The sequence below is a fragment of the Xenopus tropicalis genome, chromosome 5 (genome assembly GCF_000004195.4).
Source record: "Xenopus tropicalis strain Nigerian chromosome 5, UCB_Xtro_10.0, whole genome shotgun sequence".
In the NCBI taxonomy this organism is placed as follows: domain Eukaryota; kingdom Metazoa; phylum Chordata; class Amphibia; order Anura; family Pipidae; genus Xenopus; species Xenopus tropicalis.
In genome coordinates this window covers 129,229,639-129,247,904 of record NC_030681.2, presented here as the reverse complement: position 1 = coordinate 129,247,904, position 18,266 = coordinate 129,229,639, and the positions used below count along the sequence as shown (strand labels likewise).

Sequence of the window (18,266 nt, the reverse complement as noted above, 5' to 3'; positions counted from 1 at the left end):
AGGGATGCACCAAACCCAGTTTTTTGTGTTCAGCCGAACCCCCAAATCCAAAGAAAGGGATTCGTCTGAATACCGAACCGAATCCGAATTGTAATTAGCGTATGCTAATTAGGATTTGGAAGGGTTAAATGGCAAAAAATGTCCACTTCTGTGTTCACGTGGCAACATTTAACCCTTCCAAATTCTAATTAGCCTATGCTAATAATGATTCAAATTCGGTTCGGTCCGGAACTGTGGATTCGGCCGAATCTGAACCCTGCTGAAAAAGGCCAAATCCTGGCCGAATACCGAATCTAATCCTGGAACAGTGCATCCCTAGAATGGACAGCTGAAATCTGTCTGTGTATGGGCACCTTAACACTCAACACTTACAAGTTAGTTGCTGCACTGAAGGTACCCTGCGACCTGTAAGACCTGTCTGTCTTTGGATCTATTCACCTGCCTTTGCGGCTTGTAGAGGCGTCATAAGCAATAAACATACTAAATACAGTAAATGGATACATATATAAAAACATCAAAAAGATCATTCTTTTTTTTTATAAATAAAGTCCCCTCTTATACAGCACTTAAGAGAATTAAGTATAGACCAAACAAATATAAATTTTTGCATTTATAACTGGAACACCTTTCCTCTTTGTATCACTTCTGAAAGAATTATGGCTAATGCCTAGGGTGGGACGTGCAGCAGAGAGAATCAGTGAGATTACACAGGAACACATGTGCAGAAAAGGCACCTAGGGGGAGAATACATTGTGGGATAAATGTGCAGAATACATGGTTATTCCTGAAGTGTATAAAGTCCATGCTATGATGTGGGAAGTAGTACCCTGACGTGCCGCTCTTGCCCGGTAGAGAGAGAAAGAGGCTCAGCATCAGGCTATAGAGCAGCAGAGTGACAGCAGCAGGACTGACGCTCCCTTCTGCCACAAGAGTGTGCTTGTGAGGTGTTTTCAAAGATCTCTTCATCTGTTTTTTTCCCTGCAAACCAGAATTAGCCGGTATGGCTATGAAAGAGTAGAGATTTTAAACCGAAGCCTACTCCTGTGCAATAAGAGAAGAAACGGGTATGAGGCAGAACAGGGATGACCTGAGGCTTATTCCTCAGTTCCCAACCAGGCTGGATACTATGTACATATGCAGAAGAACCAGCAGGTTGACAAGGGGAGCTGTGAGGTCGGATAAAGCAAGTTCTTCATGGACGAGGGTGTGAAACTCTAGGAGGAGAGAGCTGGGATCTCTGCAGCTTTTGTGGAGCGACCCAGGACAAGGTAGCTGTCATTAGCCTGGGCAAACTTCCTGCTCACTTGGCCAGGGTCTCTGTAATGTACTGGGTGTGTAATGTGCTGGTGTGTGTAATGTGCCGGTGTGTGTTTGTGATCACACTGTTATTATGTGTCAGTGTCTGCCCATCGCCTTTGTGTACATACAGTATGTGCCTTTGGGTGTAGTGTGCACTGGATCACCAATTAAATAGATGTAGCTTTATGCATCCCAATGCATTGTCTTATATAGCAGCATGGATTTGTGTGTTTGCGTGCTTGGGCAGTTTTACATATGGTATACAAGTACTAACTGGAGCATTGTGTGTGTGTGTGTGTGTGTGCACTAATACTTGTGTAAGTGCTCCAAATCATATGGTGTTAACCCTGGACTTACAGTAATTACTGTATATGCTATTGTGTAAGTTAGAAATGTGCATGAGTATGGATTGCAAGAATATAACCCTGGGATAGGTGAAATACACATTCATGTGGGAAATTCTGATGTAAAATGTGAGTAAATAAAAAGGCGAGTGTGTTTATGCTGATACAGTATATACGTGTGTGTTTGTCCTGCAGCTGTTCAGCTTCAGTGACCCAGGCAAATGGGATAGGCATCTCCGTATAATGACATTTTAACTGGAACCATTCTGTGTGCTGGAATCCTGTGTGTCTTTCCATGGGCACCCTACTGCTAGCAGGACAGCAGGGCCGAGGTTACTGTAGGTTATGGGAGACCCATAGACAGATCATTACTCTTTGTCCAGAAGAGGTGGAAAGATCTGTCAGTGAGAGGCTTTATGTGAGTGGAATTCCCATCCCCTCGCAGTCTGTCTCCGGGTCATCAGGATGCTGCAGCAAATCTGCCTGTGCCCATGTTGTGCAACTGGCTGAAGGAGGTTCTTCGTTATTTCTCGCCAGCCCTAACTGGTGCATTACTGGAGGGTGTCTTTCTCTCCGATATGGTTCATCAAATGATTGGGAGGCCTGTTCTTGTGAGGAAATACAAAGTGGCTGATTGGCTGCCTTCTGCTTCCTCTCGTTGGAACACAATGAAACAGTCAGTGGGGGCTGGACAGCTCTCTTAGTAAGTGATGTGTTGCGATGAACATTACAAATGCACAGCAAATATGGCACAGTATGAGCATTCAGTTTAGATAAGATACCAGGAATGGAGTTCAGGAAATGGGCACAAAAGTGGCTGCACAAAATGCATAAATGTATATGGTAAAAATACCTAGCAATATGTATTTTGTACCTTTAATCCAGAAGGTTGGGGCCACAGCAAATGCTTTCTTTTTTCTACCCTAAATGGACCATTAGAGCACATAATATAAGCTATGAGCAAATAAGAAATTAGCATAATGTATTACAAGCCCAACAAACTATAATTTCCCTGTCTATATTTTATCAGCCCCAAGGAGTTTTGGCCACTGTTGTGCTCCTAAGAAGAACTGCAGTGGTTCCTTCCCTTCCTGCAGCTGCTTCCCATCAAAGTTACATACAGATCAGTAAAGCTTCCTGTGCAAAACAGTCCATGGCATATGTTTTATTTAAATATTTACATTATAGATATATATTGTATAATATAAATATATATTTAGTTATTTATGACCTCCATAGTGGTGTGTGAAGTGCAAAAAACTTAAAATACTTTTTATCACACTTTGCATACTACCTGTCCTTGTTGTAAAATTGTTGCAGGTCTCAGATGATAGAGACCTGCGGCAAACCCCTTGAACAGAGAACTGCCTGCATGGAGCAGTGCATTATACAAGAGGGGGTAAGGACTGGGCTGGCATGCATGCACTGTGCAACTTGCAACAAATAATTGCAAGGTATTGCCTGAATTTACATTTTGCTTGGGGAAAATAACCTCTTACTTCTATAATATGCATGTACATGTGAACATCTAAGGACGCATATGGATTGTGGTTTAGTTATATATCTGCACAGCACCATCACCTAACATAGAAGTAAAGATCAAGACCAACTTTTTTATTGGTAATCTTTGTCGGGCAGTAAAAGCAAATATATCTTTAAATACCAATGGATACAGAGCTTAAAAGAAATTGGGACCCAAGGAACCACTGTGAAGAAAACTGATTGTGCCATAGCTACCATAAGATAATACTCTGTATTAAAGATAATACTCTGTATTATATTTTTGTTGTGGCACTTCCTACATTTATGTATACTGTTGTTCCAAACATAGAAATAGGGAATGTTTTAAGGTTTCAATCAGACCTGAAATTTTAAGAAGCAGTAAACCCCAACCTTCAGTTTTTGACTTATCACTCACCTGCTGAGGACCCCCTGCCCTAACACATTGATGCCTTCACCCAAAAGTACCAGAGCCCTTGTGCTGTCTATTTGACTACAAAATTTTGCTGTGGGGTTGGCCAAAACCCCTCAAATCTGGTTTCTGGCTCCTTGGCAGCAATTGGGACTCTTCCAGTTTTGTACTGCTCGGGAATCCAGAGGCCCAGAACTGCTCCTTGTGTCTGTTAAGGATGCCATCTCAAATTATACTGTAACCTGTGCTACACAGCAGCTGGGAAGCAGGAAACCTACCCAAGAATCCTTCACAGTAGAACAGAAAATATTTTACCAGGAACTGAAGGAACCCACAATCATTTTGTTTTCCTGTTCCATCTAATTCCCAAATTCTGGTGTATCCTACTGAAAAAGTCTTGTTGACATTTCCATTTGACATGAAAGTCTGTATGTGCTGTAGGTTGGACTTTTCCTCTGTCTTTAAACTGCTTATTCGAATCAACTGTTCGTTCCAATAGACAATGAGAGTGGATACTTCAAATTGGTCAGGTTTGGATCTATATAGATGCCATTTTACACAAGTTATTTGGTTTTGAGGTTCTCTTAAAACCTGCCACTAAAGCAACCCTTTAAACCCTTACCTTGCATATTTCCTGGTCTCACTTCCCAAGCTGTATATTCCCACTCAACATATAAAGTCAAGAAACCAAAATAATGTATAGAGCATTGATTCCCAGACTGTAGGCATGGCTACCCTGAGGGGGGGAGAATTAGTGATTTGGTGTTTCTGAGGTTTTGAGATTTGCAATTGGTATTGAATTGGTAGTGGAACCCCTTCCAGTTAGCAGTTAATACTGTGTAAAAAGGGACTAGGAACAATGGTAGGGGGTTTTAGCCTGAAGTTCTAAACTGGGGAGAATGGCCATTTGCTCTTCTAGATACACAAGGAGGTGCGTCTGCTGTCCTATATATTCCGTATATTCTCTGATACACCAGTATTTGTACAGTCAGTACTCATTTCATGTGCAGGAGCCCTGACTAAAGTTTGGACCCTCGAGAGTGGGCCCTAGTAAAAGTTTGGACCTTCAAGAGTGATTAAACTGGAAAAAGTTTGACAATTACTGGCATAAAGAGTGGTGTCTATGTGGTGCAATAAAAGAGAATATAATGGAGTTTGTGTATGGAGCATTGTTATAAAAGTGGTGAGGGATTTCTGTGTTAAATACATTATTGCAAAATCCCTGCAGATCCCAGGAAACCTTTGGCTGATAATAACCATGTCGTCATTACTTCAGAGTCAAACAAATGCCATGAAGAATATCAGGTCAGCCTGGTTTATTGCCAGAGACTGTAAAAGCATTTTGTTATTACCCAATGTTCAAATACCCTTCGGGAATTGACTTTCATGTCCTATAATGTATAGACAGCATTCCTCTTTCTCCCTGCTCTGATTATACATTAAAATTATAGCATTAAACACAAGAGAAATGGACTTTGCATTTGCTGACATGGTGCTTAGCTGGTGCTGTTTATCCTGCTGCTTTCCACACTTCAGTCTCCTACATTCCATTTACACAACTTCTAGACTCCAGCATGACCCTCAGTAGGAGCCAATGAAACTGGCATCTGCCCCTAATCTGGGAGGAAACTCAAATTCTTCAGTCAATAAATTGTGCTCACAGTGGGATTCATTGCAATGGTTCAGTGAGTGGAGGTGAACATCAATCTCTGGACTCAGCCACGGTAACACTCTTGGTAAGGGGTCAGTGAGTATCTAGGTATTCGAGATTCAAAGTGTGTTGGGATAGATTGTGCCTGCCTTTCTTAATATACTTATAGACTGGTGTTTTTATAAATGCAATTTATAAATTTTTATAAATGTATGCATCTAAAATGTATTTAGATGATTGTACATCTATCTATCTATCTATCTATCTATCTATCTATCTATCTATTTATCTATCATTATCTACCATTATCTACCCAAATACCATGATTAAAATATATAAATGTATTTGTTCACATACACACACACACACACAAATAAAAGAGTATCTATTTTATATGAATATATGTATGCTTGTTTCTGTATATGTGTGCTGATAGATATATGTGCCCATGTGTGTGTATGTGAGTTGGCTTGTTTTATCATGTGTCTATGTTTACATGTGCTTTAGTGTACATATACATGTGATTAATGATAGATTTGTCTTTGTACATATATATTTGCAAAGTTGCATGCATATCAGCGTTCATGTATTCATACATCTGTGTTCATATGTGGAAAGGGATATGTCTTAATGTGTGTGCAACTAAATTCAATTTGTATGTAGGATACGTAGCTAAAGTTTTCTTTTATGCAATTTTTTAGAAGCAAGGGAGCAACTTTAACCTTAATAAATCTGAATCCAATAATAAATCCAACCAGAAATTCCTTGCCTGTTGTTGGAAAATTTTCAAAATGCCCACCCCTTTTGATAGCAATGATTTGGACTCATTGGTACAGTATAGTTACATAATTAACTTTGGTTAAAAAATGACCAAAGTTCATCAAGTTAAACCTCTCCGAATGAACCCCAGGGCACATATATACATTCACATATATAAACTCTGTATACTATATCTATACTAACTGTACGTTTTAAGAACACAATACATTTCTGTGTATAGTGCTATCCTCTGTATATCCTCTGCTATCCTCTGTAACTCCTAATAACTAATTTCCAATTAATTAGAAAAGTAGACATGCTGACGACTCCACAAAGAACACAAACCAATAGAGAAAAAGAACCCCCCAGAGGAGTTTAAGTGTCACACAGTCCACACCCCAGTGCTATCTACTAAATATGCCGGTCATCAACAAGCCTTGGTCAAAAGAGACTAATTAGAAAAATTCTATCTCAACAAAATACTTTAATATGACAATATAGAAAGATTATATCCTATTATGCAAAAGACATTCTGTTAATTGAGCCTAACTTTAATATGTTCTTAACTTAAGGATCACTCAAGTGCACTATTTGAGACCAATAAAATGTAACTTTTATTTAGCTCTATTTTTCACTTAAAATGGTTAAATGCAAAAAGAAAAGGAAATGATGTTGATGCTCACCAAATCTAGATAGTTGAATTCACAGAATGAGTGTATAACCGTTTGAAATTGCTAGGATCACCTATCAGACCTTATGGCCCTCTTTTTCATACTTTTGGAACCTCTATATAAATATATATATAATATATATTATTATCAAAAGGCAATAGGTGGTTGTATAATTAATAGTTCTACTCACACTGAGGTTTTAATATACAAATAAGGGCTAACCACTTATTCGATATGGAATAAATGGCAATAAGAGCACATAACTGAGTTGTAATTGCAGGAAGAAAAACAAAAGTTCAAGTCTCAGTGAATGAAACCTGATTACTACCATATGTCTTCTCAGAGGCACCTAAAGAATTCAGGGGCCTCATCCCTATTGCTGTTGGCTCTCATTTGACCACCAAAGAGACAAAATGCCATTTTGTCAGTTACAGAGCTGATTATAGTGCTCTTTACTGTATTGTACTATTATCAGCTCTGTAATTGGCAAAGTTACTGAATCCACAACAAGCGTTGGATTTTATCTCATTGGTGATTAGGGATTCACTGAACCCCGAATCCTTCATGAAAGATTCGACCGAATACTAAACCGAATTGGAATCCTAATTTGTATATGCAAATAAGGTCTTGGAAGGGTTAAAGAGAACCGTGCACAAAGCACAAGGTAAAAAAAAATTGAACCTCTGTGTTTGTGACGTGTTTATGATTCAGATTCAGTTTGGCCAGGCACATGGATTCGTCCGATTCCGAATCCTGCCAAGAAAGGCTGGCTGGATTTGGTGCACCACTATTTAGTATATAACACTGGGGTGTGGACTGTGTGACTCTTAACTCCTGTGGGAGTCTTTTTATCTCTATTGTTTTGTCTTAAGATGTTTGTATATATTTATTTATACAAAGCTACTTAGGTACGCAGCGCTGTACAGTAGAATAGATACAACAGGGGGTTATTAAAATAATAATAGATAAATACATAGTATAACAATAAATATAGGTACAGTTGCAATAAGTTAAAAATCAAAGAGACAGGAGGATTGGGGTCCCTCCCCCGTAGAGCTTACAATTTAAATAAGATCACAATAGCCTTGGATATTATGCTTGTTGAGGTATGGCAGCTCCTATATATTAAATAGCAGCTCCAACATATTGAGTAGGCACAGTTTGGTCCCCTCCCCTCTGCTTCTTTCTAATATGCTAGCTTCTTTATCATATTATTTACTTTCAGTTGTAGCGCAGGATGTGCAGCGCAGGAACAGACATGGGAAAGGAGTTGGCCAAAGATACAAAGAGCAAGACACAGATGAAGAAAGTGAACCCCAACATTGACAGGGGGTGGGCATGGATGGTGGTGCTGTCATCTTTCCTTGTCCATCTGCTAGTAATGGGATCACAGATGGCACTTGGGATTCTCAATTTAGAATGGCTTGAAGAATTCAAACAGAGCAGAGGTCTGACAGCCTGGATCAGCTCCCTCAGTATGGGCATCACTTTGATTGTTGGTAAGTATCCTCTGTACAGACACCTTCTAGAACAAGGTAGGAAAGGAATGGCATTTTATATTTATGTCATTTATGGCAGGGCTTATCAGTTTTGTGATCCTGAAAGTTCTTGTTCTGGTGCAGCCATAGGTTGAACATTCATAAACTTGGGTGACATTCATTACCTTTAGACCCTGTAACAATAGAAAATACCTTATATAATATATAGATGAGATAAAAAGTAAAAAATAACTTAGAGTATTGGGTCATGTCGCATCACAGATAGGAACCAAAATGGAGAGTTAGGGGAAGTTGTAGATTTGGCTGGAGGAACTATCCTGATAATGTTCTTAGTAACTAAATGTGCAGCAAGGGTCTCTCTATTGTTTTATACAGTAAAGTTACTGGATACACTTCAGTGTGATAAAGATTATACTGTTAGGTATCAATAATGGGCTTCTTTGGATTCATTTTTTGTTAGAAATGTTTATAATTGTAAATATAATTTATGGTATCAGTGGGGCTAAGGATTGTTCTCAGTTATCAGGTTTGAATATATTCATTACTTTCTGCTGAGTTTCCTTAGATACTTTAGAAAGGTGCATTACAGTAAAGTTCCTTAGAGAGAGAGAGTAGCAATGAAAATGGACACATTTGAGCTCATTCACAGGTAGATGAATTTCCTCTCTGCAGGTCCAATTATTGGCTTGTTCATTAACACGTGTGGGTGTCGAAAGACTGCGATGATTGGAGGGTTCCTGACTTCCCTTGGCTGGGTGCTGAGTGCCTATGCCCCTAATGTGCATTTTCTGTTCTTCTCATTTGGCGTGACTGCTGGTAAGTCTATCATTTAGTCAGAAAAAAACTTCCATTGTGGATTATTAGCTTTACATCTACTCTAACACGAAAAGGCTGCCTTCTGTAAATGTATGTGCTACGTTCGCTGGTCACTTATAAGCAGGTATTCCCTCAATGCAATGCCCTCAAACATAAGACATTATTACCAAGTTGGTGGCTAATAGAGAGTAAAGTTTTAAAACCAATAGTGACTATTTAGGGTTGGTCATCACAATATAATACAGGAATTTCCCTTTACTGGCTACAGGCAGCAAACCTATTCATCCAATTGCTAATGCCAGGCATTGCCATTTAGGCTCATAAAGTCGAAATACAAACCTTCATAAATACCACAACTAGATTTTTTCATGAATAATTTCATTAGTATACATATTATAAATAGATCACTCTGTGCTTTGAATTTTTGTTGTTTTCTTGGAAATTAATTTTCCTCATTCATAAACATCTCAGACACTTGGACAGGCGCTTCACACATTTTCCACCTTTAGGAAATGGGTAAGAAATTGCTCTGTTGGAAGACCTTAGTGCTCAGTCAAACCTAGTTCTTATTTACCTAGTTAGTAGAAAGCCAGAAGGGACCATGCATGCATAAGGGACACATATAACTGTCAAATGTGACTACTAGTTAGATCAGGCAATGCCTCAAAGGCTGAAGCCTCAAGCAAAGACATCTCAGATTCAAAAAATATTGTCAGTATCTCTGCTCTCACTCCTTTGCATATTAAGGTACGTGATCAAGGTACTTTTTTTATAATTTACTTTGTAGCCATTCATTTATCAGCAGGTATTCCCATATTGTTGTGCTCTCACACAAGAGAGAGTATTACTAAGTGAGTGGCTGATAGGGTTTTTAACCAAACAGTCACTGTTTAGGGTCGGGCATCATAACGCAATTAAGAGAGAGAAAAAAAGCAATTAGGAGGATACATTTTTTCTAAATGATTACAGTTTCTGTAATGTTTTTTGTAATGTTTCTGGTTTCTGGGCCCCTTTTGTGGCCCATCATTTGTTCGGGGCTCTCACTGGATATTAAAAAACTATCATGTCATCTTGTAATTATTCCATAAATGTTCTTGTTAGGTTTTCAACCCAGATTTCACATTAACTGAACATAAGACAAGGCTTTAAGGAATATCTTGGATAGCTAAATGACATTCATCCCTAATCTTAATTGGTTTGCCTTCAGATTGGGCATTCCTTTCACTTGGGTCCCACTAGATACCCAGCCACACATTTTGGGAAAGTGGCTAAACGATTAATTGGCTTTGTTTCTATAGGTTTGGGAGAACTCAATACATACCCTTTCCTCATTCCAATATAAAGAATCCCAACTTGTCCAGCCATAGGCGGATTTTCAATAAGGCTTGGGGAGGCTAAGCCTCCCCAAACCTGCTCTGGCACCCTAAAAATAAAAAAATAAAATAAAAAAACCTGGCTCCGTTTCTGCGCTGTCCTGCAAATCTTCTCCTGTCCCTGCAAGCTCCGGGTTCTGCTCTAATCAGCTGTGCTCTGATTGGATCTTTCTTTTTGTACATTCTCCAATCAGAGCACAGCTTTCTTGACAGACAGTAAAATTGACCAATCAAGACACAGATGCAGACAGGGATCGGGAAATTTTGCAAACTGCAGAAATGAAGACTTAAAAAAGAAGAATCTGCAGACTGTAAGTTTACCCATGAACCAGCTTTGAACTTTGCTGCAGTTTTCATCCCACAGGTACTATACACAGGTGCTATACTGTATATGTTCTAAAGGCTGACCCACTAGCTGGAATTAAATTGTTTTTTGTCATCTGACATTTATAATATCCCTATCCCCTACCCTAACAGATGGAGGGTAAGTTAATTTTTCCCCCTGACAAAGCTCATTGTGCTTTTATATATTTGTTATGGTTTTTTGCACATTCTATTTTTTTTTTACTTTTGTCATTGTTTTTTTAATTTATAGTAAGTTACAGTGGAGCCAATGCTGTGTATCCGTGCCAGTGTTATAGTGCCAGGGCCTGAATGTCTGCCCTCTGTACCCACTGCGTCTCACTGTATATAATGTGCTGGTTTTGTATATAAAGACTGTGTCTCGCTGTATATAACGTGCCTGGGGTGTCAGTACCCACTGCCTCACTTTCTATAAAGCTAACTTAAACACATCTAATGGGGAGGTTCACTTTTAAGTTAACTTGTAGTATATTATAGAATGGCCTATTCCTAGCAACTTTGCAATTGGTCTTCCTAGTTAATTTTATATAGTTTTTGAATAATTTGCCTTTTGCTTCTGCCTCTTTCCAGCTTTCAAATGAGGGTCACTGACCAAAAAGTATTGCTCTGTGAAGCTACAGTTCTATTTTTCCATGCAGGCCCCGTAACTATTCATATTCCCATCTCTTGTTTAAACCACTACCTGGTATATAAGACCCTAGCAACCAGATAGCTGCTGAAATACCAAATGGAGAGCTGCTGAACAAAAAGCTAAATAACCGAAAAACCATTAAAAATAAAAAAGAGGACCAATTGCAAATTGTCTCAGAATATCAGTGTCTACATCATATTAAAAGTTAATTTAAAGGTGAACTACCCCTTTAATCTAACTGAACACAAATGTATAGAGAACCCCTAACAGAAGTGCACGTATGAATGCTTTTACATCCTAAGCATTTTAGGGTTAAAACAATCCCCCCCACCCGCACTTTTGCACAGTATCCCTGGGAGTCAGTGGGAACTGCCAGAGGTAGATGGGAGGTTAATTTTTTACACCAGCAGTGAATCCACTAAGTGTCACATTAGCTGTAGGTCAGTCTGTGTATGGGCCATCTTTAGCCTCCCCAAACAAAAAAGTCACCCTCCGCCTATGTGTCCAGCCTTTCATAATAAGTAAGACCTCCTATAACCTTAATTAGCTTAGTTGCTCTTCTCTACACTTATCCTATTTCAGTTCATGTCCCTTTTCAGTACTGTATATAAATACTGCCCTGAATATTCTAGATAGAGCCTTAGCTGCTCTTTGTAAAGGGGAAGAATCTGTACCACTTCTAATAAAAGACTCCTTGCTGCTCCTGACTGGCATTGTTTACTACAGCTAAGCTTATTATATTTTGCTTTGTGCCCCATTAACTGTGTTTCAGCAGTTCTTTTGTTTGCTTTTCTTTAAGGTATTGGCAGTGGGATGGTTTATCTACCTGCAGTTGTCACAGTTGGCCATTATTTCCAAAAGAGACGAGCACTAGCACAAGGTCTGAGTACCACAGGTACTGGCTTTGGGACATTCTTAATCACAGTCCTACTGAAGTACCTGTGCAGGGAGTTAGGCTGGAGGAATGCCATGATTATTCAAGGTGCTGTCACCCTAAACTTGTGTGTGTGCGGTGCACTCATGAGACCACTAGATCACGATGAGGAACACTTGAAAGACCATGAAGAGGCTGCAGTTGATCCCAAAGATGCTAAGGAAGGTGCACTGTTAAATGTTAATGCCATAAAAGCTAACAGCGAGTTACATGAAGAAGAAGAGGGAAAGGCCAGTGCAGATACTGCTGTATCATGGAGCAAGGAAGAAACAAGAAATGACATATTTATTAACGATATGAACAAGCTTAGCATCATGAAGACCCTAACCCATATGACTGTGTCTGTAAGATCCGGTTTCTTTGCCTGGTATTCCAGCTACTTTGGAGCATCATCCCTTTTCACTAATAAAGTCTTTGTTGCCTTTGTATTTTGGGCACTACTGGCCTATTGTAGCTTTGTGATTCCCTTCATTCACCTGCCGGAGATTGTGGAGATGTATGGCCTGACAGAGCAGAACAACATTTTTCCCCTCACCTCCATCATTGCCATTGTCCATATTTTTGGCAAAGTCATTTTAGGTTTCCTTGGTGACCTGCCATGTGTTAGTGCCTGGAATGTATTCATTGCATCCAATTTTACCCTGGGCGTGAGCATCCTTATTCTGCCGCTCATGCATGTGTACTCCAGCCTGGCTCTAGTCTGTGCTCTCATTGGGTTCTCCAGTGGATACTTCTCTCTCATGCCTGTTGTCACTGAAGATTTAGTGGGTATCAAGCAGCTGGCGAATGCTTATGGGATCATTATCTGCGCCAATGGAATTTCAGCACTTTTGGGACCACCTTTTGCAGGTATTTACTTATGTATTAAGCAGAAGCATCTGTAAGGAATAACAACTGATCTTCATTAATTGTTCATAGGTTGCTCTGCAGTTAATGCATGGGATTTTGTTTATTCAGGGAAATCCTAGACTAGTTCTATGGGCTCTTAAGTATATAACTCAGTCAGATGTTTAATCTGCTATGTTTAATTCATAAACATTCAAATATAAGAGGCAGTCAGTGCTAAGAATGCAACTAGCTGATTGCATTGTCACTACATGGGTATCCCTGGCAAGGCAGCCACCCTCAGGTCTTTGAAAATAAAAGAAAGGCATTGAAACAGTATTTATACTGAGACAATTCTCTTTAGCTCTGGACTACATGTAAAAGTTGAAGGGGCAAACATAGTAAGTAGGTAAGATGTACAAAAATCAGGGACAAAACCATCCATGACTTAGATACTATTTAGGTATTGTAGAAAAGCCCTTGTGGCCTATAGATTTGACAGTGTGTGTCTCTTTGCAGGTTGGATCTATGACATTACCCAGAAATATGATTATTCCTTCTATGTTTGTGGCTTGCTGTATATGGTGGGAATCATTTGCTTGCTTCTGGAGCCCTGTCTGCAATCAAAAGATCAACCATCAAAGAAATTATCTGGCAGCCAAGAGGCCTGAATATTCCATAAACTCTCTCATTGCCAGAGGGAAAGGACCAGAGCCAGAACACTGTGCAGTTGTGTATGCATGTTGCATACAACCCTTTGTTTCTTCTGCTTTGTCACGTTGGGGGTTGGAACAAGATGGGAGTTTCTGTAGACTCTTGGAAGCAATCCTAGCAAATGTCTCTTAAATCTTGTTTGTTAAGTCGTCAGAAAATCTATTTCCAGACCAGAGTGTTCCATTGTTAACTAGCGCACACAATACAATGGGTATGCCTGGCTCGGTAGCCACCCTAGTCACCAGAAGATGTCCACTAGTGCAAAAATTATACCTTACAGAGGGAAAAGTTCCACTTGCAAGAATACAGTGGATCACAGTGATATTGTAATAGTAAGCAAGTGATATTGTAATAGTAAGCAATTGCTTTCAGACCTTGGTACAACATTTTCCCCACTAGTACACCTCTGTGTACCTCCCACAGCCATAGCAGCTTCCCATCATAGAATAGCTGCTGCCTGAGAGCAGGCCAAGACAGGACTGGCCCTAGAGCAGTGCCCCCCCCTGCTCCACAGTAGTCCCACCACTTTAGAAAACTGATGACATTTTTTGTCTGTTCCAGCAGAACATTTCTGACTTGGATCAGAACAAATTTATTGCTTTGCTTATATAATGTCCTGTAAAGCTTAGGGAGCAAGTAATAATGTCAGCGCAGTTAGAAACTGACATAATGTCTGTGGTGTAAATTAATGCAAGAGAGGCTGCTGTAAGATGCCCTAGATGGGCTGTTTGGTCCTCTGTGTACTTAAAATGCCAGAACCTGGGCCTGGGCTTCAGCTCTGTGGGTCAGTGTATGGGTTGGCGGCTAAGGGGCCTTTTTTAAGTATTGCCTAAGGTAGTGTTAACTGCCTGCTGCTATTCACCCTTGCAAAGTGAATGATGGTAGCAACCTTATGTGTATAACAGCCTAAAAAAATCTGAATTATTAATGAACTGAAGTATGATTGGGATGGCAGTTTGGCAAGTTAATTGGTAACCAGATCAGCAGCGTGGGGATTGTATGCAAATGATGAAAGACCCTGGCTCCTACTTTAGCTTGGTGCCCAAGCCATAAGGCTAAATAAGCCCAGGGGAGGTCCTTCCTAAATAAAAAAAACAAAAGGTTTGTTTAGATTACTCAGATTAGAAGTAAAAAATGTCTAGTGGGGCAGATTAAATGTTTATCTATAAACATGTAGTCTATATATAAAGTCCTGCAAGTCCTCTCCCATCCCATCAGCCATTTTGTAGGTGTTTTATTACTGTTTTATTATCAGAAACTGAAAGAATGATGACACACATTGTGTTTTGCATAATATGGGCCTTTGTACAGGAACACTCTCATTAAACAACAAATTGCCCCTATAAAGAGTACTGTGTATTGTTTATAAATACATATATTGAAAAATTATTTTATTATAGGTTAATGGGTTTTTGCCTTATTATGTACAAAACATCACTGCTGCCAGCAGTTTCCATGACTCTGTATATGCAGCCATGGGATGTGCCCTATGTAGCCACTATGGCAGCCACAAGTGTTTCCTCAGCAGGTAGTGGGCAGCACTGTGGCACATTGACTTGGTCACATGATGAGGGTCCAGGCATGCAAGAATTATGCATTGCTGCTAAAATGGCTTCAGAGACGAAGCAAATACTTCTTCATTCATTATTTATGAAACAAATAGTATTTGTGATTGTTCCAATGGCTCTCATATAGGAGCGCCTTAAATTTCAAATGGCTACCAAGGAGTTTCCTTCTAGTCATTCTTAATTTAGCCAAAATGATGCCATATTGTGTTCTAGTCTTATACAGTTTGTCATACGGTTTGATTGACCATTACCCTTGACTCAGGAGTCACAATGTGAGTTTTTTTTATGTTTATGGGATTCTATAAAACATGTCAATGCACATATTTAATGATGGCATACCAGTGGGCTCAATGCACTTTCATACTCATGAGCTTAATGCCTCAGATTGCTGGGCTAACACAATAATCACCAGGGAGGAGAACATGCCAGCCCTGCAGAGGGGGTGGTACAATTGCTAAGGGAATGGCTTGCAAATTAAGACTTTGGGTCTACCCTTCATGAATAAGCCTTATTTCCACATGGAGGGTGGAGGTGGGAAATACAATGAGAAGAGGAGATTCTAGAATAGTTAGTTTTTGGGATAGGTGCAAGTAGGTACATGACTACCATCTACAGGTAATTCCATCCCTCAATAACTTACTGTTGGGGAATTCTAGGACTTTGGGAGTAAAATACTTATTTTTAGGTCTATGGTCTAGCAAGGGTCTTGCTGCTGCCACACTGGAGTGCCAATCAGTGCACAATTTAATAAACTTTTTCTAATTGGGACAAATGTAGGACTGGAGTCAAACATATATTGGGCTGCTGGGTATTGCCATAATTAAAAAGGAAAAGATTAATGTCCTACCTGCCACCCTAAGTCTGTTGCAGTACTACAGCCATGCAAACGCTCTCACAGGAATGGTCTTCAGACCTCATGTCTGGCTTATGGCTTGAAATAGTTTTGTTGCTATCTGTTGTACTGTATGTGCTTTCTCCCATTCAGAATATGTTGGAATTTTTTACTTGCAGCTAGACAACAGCTGGATATTCCTCATATATGTACTGAATATACCAGTTGTTAAAAGGTTTTTTTCCCCCATAACCTCAGTGTGGCCTCTCAAGCCTTGTAACTGAAAGGGGAATTAGAGTACTGGTGATCAGGAGATGGTGGGAATCAGGCAGATGAGGAGCTATAAAAAAATAAAAACTACAAATTCCAATAAAATCCTGCTAAAGAAATGATCTGGGTTCATGAATAGGAGCATATGTAGCATTCCATGTCAGGCAGCCGCTGCGCCTTCTATATAAACACTGATACCAACACCTAGAATATGGTGCGCTATTCTAAGCTTTAATTGGAAATAAAACTGAACATGGAGGATATAGCTTTTAAACTCATGTACAGGTCTATGGTATGCTGCCCTAGTCAGGAGTGGTAAGGTCGGCAGTCAATATATTCTCGTATGGGCACCTTTAAGGTGGCCATACATGCTAAGATCCGCTCGCTTGGTGAGGTCGTCAAGCAAGCGGATCTTCTCCTGATATCCTCCACCTACGGGAGGGCGATATCGGGCTAATTTGGTTGTTTGGCTCTGGGGCCAAACGATCAAATTGGAACGATGGGTATAGGCGTCTATTCTATTCTGGGGACTTAAAGAGGTTGTTCAGCTTAATAATAATGTTTTACATGATGTAGACATTGATATTTTGAGACAATTTGCAATTGGTTTACATTTTTATTATTTTGTGGTTTTTCATTAATTTAGCAGTACTTCAGTTCACTTCAGCAGGCAGAGGTATAAATGAGAGACTGAAAAATGACTAGGATGGGGCTGAATAGAAATATAAGTAATAGTTTTGGGCTGTCGGGTCATTTGAAAGCTCGAAAGATGTAGAAGTGGGAGGCAAATCATCTGAAAACTATAAAAAATAAATATAAAACATATAGGAATTTCTGAGAAAGTTGTTTCAGGCTGATTTCTTAAAAATGTGTACAGAAACCCTACCAGTCCTATCCATCTGTTCTACTTCCTGCTGCCTCCTTTCCCAGGCTGTGCAGGGGGGCCAGCAGGACTCAGCACACTGCACTGTAGGATAGGAACCAATCAGGAGCTAGGCTGACCTGATAGGAAACTGAAGCCAATTTTTGCCTGTGTAAATTGTGGGATGTGATTGGCTATTCCTCTTATATTTTGCTTCTGGCAGAGACCATTAGGACTCATTTGAAACAGAGACTGGGACTGTGGCTAATCTATAGGGAGCTCCAAGCACAGCACAAACCAGCACCATATCTTATTCATTATTGCCTGCAAGACTGGGGGATTTTCACTTATGCTAATGTCTCCACTAAGGGGAACCACCCCTTTAAGGCCATTCCAAACAAGGAAGGAGACAGAGGAAAGAGAAAGGGCCATTGTATGATAAGGGGGCTTGCATGCAATAGTACACTTACTATGAACCATGCTGCCTGTTATGTCAGCAACAGAATAAGCGCCATGTTTCAGCAGCTCCACTCTCTCTCATCACATAGTGCGCCCTATGGATTCTCCAACCCATATTTCCTATCACACCATATATAGCAGGGACTGGCAACGACCAAAAACTTACCAGCAGTCCTCACCCAAGAAAATGGCTTTTCAACTTAAAGGAGAAGGAAAGGCAAAGTCACTTGGGGGTGCCAAAATGTTAGGCACCCCCAAGTGACTTTAATCGCCTACCTTTTACACCGGGCTGGTGCTCCTGTTAGGAGAAAAGAGCACCAGCCCGGGGTACCTGTAGCGCTTCCTTCTTCCTGATCGATCGCGCGCATGCGCAGTAGAGTGAATAGTGGAACTTTGAACAGAGAAGTCGGCTTTTCACTCTACTGCGCATGCGTTTGTCCGGGACAATTGGCTGCAGTGCGAGTAGGAAGAAGGAAGCGCTCGC

The 18,266-nt window shown here is 40.0% G+C and overlaps 1 protein-coding gene across 3 annotated transcripts; it reads left to right on the top strand.

Moving 5' to 3' along the window:
- The first annotated feature begins 946 nt into the window (after positions 1 to 946).
- slc16a14 (solute carrier family 16 member 14) lies at positions 947 to 15,134 on the top strand. 3 transcript variants are annotated; one of them, XM_004917825.4, is made up of 5 exons: positions 947 to 1,268; positions 7,862 to 8,135; positions 8,808 to 8,951; positions 12,118 to 13,101; positions 13,597 to 15,134. In XM_004917825.4, the coding sequence occupies exons 2-5, from the start codon at positions 7,874 to 7,876 to the stop codon at positions 13,746 to 13,748; spliced, it is 1,542 nt and encodes a 513-aa protein (XP_004917882.1). In that variant the 5' UTR covers positions 947 to 1,268; positions 7,862 to 7,873; the 3' UTR covers positions 13,749 to 15,134. The 3 variants fall into 3 exon arrangements, with proteins under 3 accessions (XP_004917882.1, XP_031758465.1, XP_002944264.2); XM_031902605.1 differs by lacking the exon at positions 947 to 1,268 and adding an exon at positions 2,942 to 5,279; XM_002944218.5 differs by lacking the exon at positions 947 to 1,268 and adding an exon at positions 2,942 to 5,291.
- The last annotated feature ends 3,132 nt before the right edge of the window (positions 15,135 to 18,266 follow it).

Excerpts from the sequence above, each read along its gene's own strand:
- slc16a14 (XM_004917825.4), top strand. The coding sequence starts at position 7,874 with ATGTGCAGCGCAGGAACAGACATGGGAAAGGAGTTGGCCAAAGATACA. Across the intron at positions 8,136-8,807 it reads GGGCATCACTTTGATTGTTG|GTCCAATTATTGGCTTGTTC; the intron begins GTAAGTATCCTC and ends TCCTCTCTGCAG. Across the intron at positions 13,102-13,596 it reads TTTGGGACCACCTTTTGCAG|GTTGGATCTATGACATTACC; the intron begins GTATTTACTTAT and ends GTCTCTTTGCAG.